The 6,843-nt window shown below is 37.5% G+C and overlaps 1 protein-coding gene across 1 annotated transcript in view; it reads right to left on the bottom strand.

Annotated features, from left to right (window-relative positions):
* Positions 1-5,242: 5,242 nt before the first annotated feature.
* Positions 5,243-6,843, bottom strand: part of RPS27A (ribosomal protein S27a) — a 5,021-nt gene continuing 3,420 nt past the window's right edge. The window contains exons 4-6 of the mRNA XM_072409682.1: positions 6,640-6,725; positions 6,017-6,148; positions 5,243-5,429 (exon numbers count right to left, since the gene is read on the bottom strand). Coding sequence (XP_072265783.1) covers positions 5,280-5,429; positions 6,017-6,148; positions 6,640-6,725 — 368 coding nt within the window. The 3' untranslated portion in view covers positions 5,243-5,279. The remainder of the gene's footprint in view (positions 5,430-6,016; positions 6,149-6,639; positions 6,726-6,843) is intronic.

Below are 6,843 nucleotides of genomic sequence, written 5' to 3' on the forward strand. Positions count from 1 at the left end.
ACTACCGAGAGAGGAGGTGTACAGAGAAAGAATATATATATATATATAATCTATAGCAAATGCAAGAACTTTTACATTGGATCATTGGTGTTCACAAAAAGTACTGCAATAACTCAACAACACCTATAATCAGTATTGATCCATTCCTCTGTACATCCTTCAGTACCTGGCTGTATTGTACATTACAGGGAAGAGCAGGAGCAAGGAGACAAACCAAAAAAGCAAACCACCTATCCTAATGTATGACAAGGATTATGCAGGAGGTGAGGGATAGCCACTTTTATTCAAGATGTTTTAAATAAAAAGATAATCTTGTTTACCAATTAGTTCAGTATAAAAAATATTCCATAGATGTTAAATTGTGTTTTGTTAAGGTGAGAAGCCACTGTACTTCCTTGCTGCGGCTTCCTAAATCTTCCTATCTTAGTACAAATCAAAACACCGTATCACAACAAGCATGAATCAACTGATTTTAAAATTCCCCAAAAGTAATTTGTGACTTCCCTCAGCGTTATCACAAATAACTCTGCACCATAGAAATCAATGTCCATTTCACCAAAACTGAAAATAACTTCCCATGGAGCCTGAACAGTTTACTCTGCACAATGTGGATAGATACCCATTCCCTTGGCTCCCTGGGAATCGAAAAGATCGCCTGTCTAATGGAGATATCTCCCCGCCGCTGCCACCCCAATAAGTTATCATACAGACAAATCCTGTCCCTGTGGAGAGGAAAAACTCTGCCCCCACGGGAATTGACGTAATCCCCGACATCTCGCCAAGACCTGTGGAACACAAGTTTCCATCGGTCTGACAACTAGCTGCGCCCTAACCCTCCAAAAGAAACGGCTTTGCACCCCTTGTGGCACAAGACTAGCAACCAGGAAAGGGGGGCTGTGTAAATTGAAAAAAGTAAAACAACACATTGTAATCATTTATAATTGCTATATATAAAGACTCCCATATGTTGATTCAATGGCGTGATAACTTTGCCACTAGTGATATTATAGATGTGTTCATAAATTAATTTTCTAAAACATATTTTTGTTTTTCCAATATGATAGTTGCAAAATGCCAGATAAATCACACCAGTAGAGTTACAATCCACATAATATCTAGTTTTCAAATTGATTCTTTTGGAAGAATGATCTTGTTGGTAAGTGAATTCATTTACATAGATTGCACTTACCGCAAAGGTAACCTTTTCACATTGATTCATGTCACCTGTCGCAAAGTGTCTTCTAGCAAACGTAGCTTTCCAAATGTTACTTGTGGATATGGAGATATGAGTTTGCTTGTTATCAGATCAGCTGTCAATAACGGCCAAAATCGATAAATTTGGTGTAATTCCTTTTGTTTATATGAGCAGCCTGTGATAAGGTTAACTTTGCAAGCTGAATCCTCCTTTCTACTTGATGCAGACAAAATGGTAATTCCTGCTGTGGGTTTATGATATAATTTTGAAGATAGTCCACATTCACATGAATTGTAAAAGGGAATAGCCATTGAATTATACTATATTGTAAACTTTAAATTATATACATTCAACTGCAAATTCTTTTGACTCTGGACCCCACCAGATGAAAACTACATCATCAATGTATCTTGACCAAATTAAATATGGCAGAACTATATAGACAAGTTCTCAGCTGAGAAGAGGTCCCCCTCCCATCCCCCCAGATACAGGTAGGCATATGTAGGTGCACATTAGTGTCCACAGCTACCCCCTTTACCTGAACCTAGGTTTCCCCATTAAATGTAAACACATTTCTTGTCCATATATACTTCAACAAAGAAATAACAAAATCATGTTTCCAGGGGACCCGACTAGTTTCAGAAAATTTTTCACTACTTCCAACCCTTTCGAGTAAGGAATGCTCAAGTATAGAGCATGTAACTAAAAGGCTCCCTCTAGTATAGTCAAATCCTCAATTACTCATCATCAAGTGTGTCCTTCAAAAAGGATGGCAATCCAAACAACGAAAGGTCTCAAGTACCTAGCATTGGCGGTATTACTGGAGGTATGGGAATACTTTATCTTTATGTATTTTAGGGAGGGTATAAATGTTGGTCATCGTGGTTGTTTTGTTTAAAATGTCAAAAATATATTTTCAACGATACCTTAATTATGATCCCTAAAGATCAACTCATGAAATTCCTAATAATTACCCTTTTATTCAGATTTCTGTGATTTTACAATACCAATCATGATTGGCTAAAATTCTTAAGCACATCGATCTTTATTGCTCTACATCTTGGATCACCACATTGCCCCCCTTTATCTGAGGGCTTAATTATGATGTTCTGATTTTACTGTAGATTCCATAAAGCTTTTTGTTGGGCTACAGACAAGTTGCCCATCCTTCTTTCTGAAATTTTGAATTGTCTTACTGCATGGGTGAAGTGAAGTGAGAAGATTTAAGTTCGCCTTTGAGACACGAATTCAAAAAGTTTTCCCACACTTCACAACTTTGTAAACTTTCAATGGACCCATTACAATCCTCTGATAATGTATCATTTTCATTCAGTAATTGCAACAATTCTTTTAAGATTTTCAAACCCTCCGAATTAGAACTGGCACACTCTGTAGGGGAAAAGCTCCTAATAGTGGGATCTTTGTCAAATAAAAATGTCTTTTATGAACTGAAACTCAACTCGGGGCAAAGGCTTAATCCTAATACTAAAACATGAACCTCAATATAACACAGTGGTTTTTGAGATAAATTCACAGCATTTGATGTATGGTGCTTTGTAGCAATTTGACCATGGTCCCATTTGTGAAAAACTTAGGAAATTGCTTAAAAAACATGTCAATGCACCAGAAGGTAGAGAAGTAGTAGAAGTGTGAATGGCCAAATCGCTAGGTTTAGAAAGTGTAAAAGAATGTGGTGTTTCGTGCAGAACTTGCATTAGTGGAAGTCAATGCTCCCTGAGTGGAGGGGACCATTTTTGGTCTCCTTTTATGCTTTGAATATGCCATGAAAAAGTTTCATTGTTGTAGCTTTTTACCCCTCCTCACACATTGATCTGTTGGTTTACATTGTTTGTCAACAGATATAGCACATTTATTATATTGAATCTTGGGATAACTAGTCCATTTAAAGGCTTTTTGAGCTTAAAAACTTGTTGGTCCTTGAGAAACTTTTCTTTGTTGGACACTAATTGTGCAAGTATACTATAATCCCATGACTTTAAGCTTTGAAAGCTTCTGAGCATACTAATTTTCAGCATTTTGAATACAGGTATGAAATAAATTCAGAGAGTAGTCACAGATAACAATGGAGTTAATTATTTGAATTATAAGGGAGTGATCAAGTTTAAAAAGCAGAGGAAAGGAAAAGTTGCCTTGAGACTTAGTGGAATGGGCAGCTTCAAAACCAGACTGAAGTGGATCAAAAAATGGCAAAAAGTATAAAAGCCAAGAGATGTTTAAAAAAATCTTTAGACACCAAGTTAGAGTTTCAGTGGTGTACTTGTTCCAGGTCAGTGAGGATCAGCATGACAATTGGGCAACAACATAAAAATTGTCATGACGGGTTTAGTTTTGAGAGACTTAAGGGTACATAAAATGAGATACAAGCCAAAAAAAACATCAAATTTACATCAGCCTTAAGCAGCCACTTTAAATGTTTTTCATAAAGGAGTGTGATGGCAAATGAGCAAGCAGCAGTAGCGTTAGAACTTAAAGGAAACCAAGGTGTAGAATTTAGACCATTATGCTAAATATACTTACACCAACCCCCAGGTCCTTTCACACCTGAAAAACTGAGCAATGATGATGGCAACAGCTCAGTAGAGTTGATCTCAGAATTTTTTTCTAAGCCAGGTGGGAAGAAATTTTAGGTGGGTTGCAGCCATTGTATTGTTACCTAACTTCAATAACGACCCAGAAACAGCCAGGTGGTTACTGAAAAGTGCCCGGCTAAATGGGGCTGGAGCGAACATGGCACTAGGTAGTTTTACCTTCATTTGATGAACGTTTGATCAGTAAGCAGAGTAACAAAGTGCCAGGTACTTTGGATGACATTACTTGGATTTTTGTGGTGTAGCAGACCCTACACAAGACATTGTTTTAGTCATACCTTTTACCCAAATTTAGAATATTAAAGCCAATTCTTGGTAGAATTGGTTGAAGATATCTGAAAAACTTAAATGCCCAAATGCATTGCATACAGAGCCTATGCATAAAATGGAAGCCTTAAAAATTCAGGCTTACTAAACTGGAATACACGTATTCCCCAATTTAAGGACATCCAACATACGGAAAATACGAATAGGCTTCCCTGCTCGCACGTGGGGTGAGGCGCGGTTTGCATGACTTGCAGATGAAATATTTTGCTAAACACAGCTGAGGTTGTGGGCGATCTTAAACACAGAGCTCTTCTGCAACATCTTGTAAATCTTTAATGACCGAAACAAACTGCCATTTTATTCTTTTTGCATATCAAAGCACAGGTTGCTCCAGAAGTTAATGAATGTCTACGCTCCAGTTTTTTTTTTTGCTTTGTAATTAACCCAGTAAGGATTTTATACAGTAACCGACACCATGCTGCCTAAAATGTGGGGACAAACATCTGTCCTAATTGCATTTATTAAATAATTTACCTGTTCCAACTTACATACAAATGCAACTTAGGGACTGTAGGTTTGTTATCTCGTATGTAACCCGGAGGCTTTTTAATGTCTTAAATTCAAAGCTTTTAATTGTTCAGAGTAGATAAAAGCTATTCAAAGAAGGCAACAGTGAATGACTGGAAGATGCAAATCAGTAATGTTTGCCTATACTGGACATTGTGACAAGAGTGTACAATTCCCATAGAACTGTAAAGGCCACAGCCACCATCACTAACAAGCTTCTTCATATAAACTTAGTGCCTCAATGAGATTGTAGTGTTAATTTATTGGAGCCACTGAGCAAACACATGTAACATGCATTCCCACAACCTACAGTATAAAAACTGCAGTCTTGTAAAACCATTGTCAACCAAATATACTCAATAACACAACTTTTACTAATGTGTAAGAAAATTCCAAAGCAGTCTGAGACTGGAAAATGTGAGAACTGTTGGAAATATATACAACCTGACAAATCCTATTAGCAAGAGCCAAGTTTAACTTTTGCTCAGTCAAGAAAGCCACAGCCGGAATTTTAATAGGAAATACTGCACAGCACTGAGGAGTAATGCCAACTTTTTTGGCCTGGTCAACAGCCCTGTTCAAAATAAAAAGCATGGACAAAAGCTGTGTTTGACAACTTGTTTTATTAACACATGTACATTTTACTTGTCTTCGGGCTTGTTGAAGCAGTAAGTCAGACAACACTTTCCACAGTAGTGCCTGTCGAAGTGGCTGGCCATGAAGACTCCAGCACCGCACTCATCGGATGGGCATTCACGCCTCAGGCGGTGGATTTTACCATTCTCATCAACCTGCAAAAACATGGAGCCATATCATCAGTAAACATCATAAAAGCCGCACCTTATCTTAGGCAAATTAACACAAAAAGAGAAATAAAGTGACCCAGTCGGTGTGTAGTGGGCTGGCACTTGAGGCACCAAAAATAGGTCAACTTTACATTTCATGTACTCAATCTAGGAGGCTATTTTTTTTTTTAACATTCTTTATTTACGTTTCCATAGAGCAGGGAAGGGGGAATGGAATGTTTAACGCAAAATAATACGGTACAAATAGCAAATGGTTCAAACAAAAAGACAGTTCATGTAAATAAAATTAAAAAACATAGAACAAGCAATTAAACAACATTAAAACAAAGAGAAATCCTAAAGCAACCCAGTTTAAATAAAATCCAGGGTCTAGGTACAGGAGCCTGAAGGCTCCGTGTTCAGGGTGCATGGATTCTCTGAAAAAACTAGGTGGCCTTTTAACCACCAACATGCCATTTGTCATTTACAGACAGGATACTTAAATACGCAAATCTCTAGATTTAATTAGCGAGCAATGCACCAGCACAGGAATGACTAGACTTGATAAAGGATTTATATGGCAGCTTTCTTACCTTGTAGTACTTGAGCACAGCAAGCTTGACCTTCTTTCTCTTATGCTTGTTCTTCTTGGGGGTGGTGTAAGACTTCTTCTTTCTCTTCTTAGCACCACCACGGAGTCTCAGCACCAAGTGAAGTGTGGACTCCTACAAAACACACAGGCAGATATAACACCCGGATTTATTAAACTATTTCAATTTACACAACACAAATGTAGTTTGGCGGTATTTATAACAAACACCAAATATGTATGGGTTGATTCTCCTATATTGCAAGCCAAATACATATCTTGATACACATCAGGGAAAGCTATAACCATGGCTGCAGATCTACTTTTTATTTAAAACCTGCTACAAGCCTGGACAATTCAATGTAAGCATAAGATATGAAATAGGTTACAATAAGTAAAGATAGCTTTCTAAAATGATCAACAATTACAAAGTTATGGTTAACTCCTAAACAATCAGTACAAAGATATTGGTGTGGGTCTCTATATCAAGAGCTGCCCAGTGCATCATGTTATCAACAAGATGACACCTAATGTAAACCTAAACTCAAAAAGTCATACATAGGAAACTAGAAGTAAATAAAGGCCATGGCCAAGACAATTCTCTTGAAATGTTATAAAGAAACCGACCTTCTGGATGTTATAATCTGAGAGAGTGCGGCCATCTTCAAGCTGCTTGCCGGCGAAGATCAACCTCTGCTGATCAGGAGGAATGCCTGCAAGAAAAAGTACACATAAGATATCCAGAACTACAGTGAAATATGAATGTACAAATAAAATATTGCATGTGAAAACACTGGAAGTCAGTGCCTCTAATTAGAATTTAAGTGTCTC

The sequence above is a fragment of the Pyxicephalus adspersus genome, chromosome 4 (assembly GCF_032062135.1).
Source record: "Pyxicephalus adspersus chromosome 4, UCB_Pads_2.0, whole genome shotgun sequence".
NCBI lineage: Eukaryota > Metazoa > Chordata > Amphibia > Anura > Pyxicephalidae > Pyxicephalus > Pyxicephalus adspersus.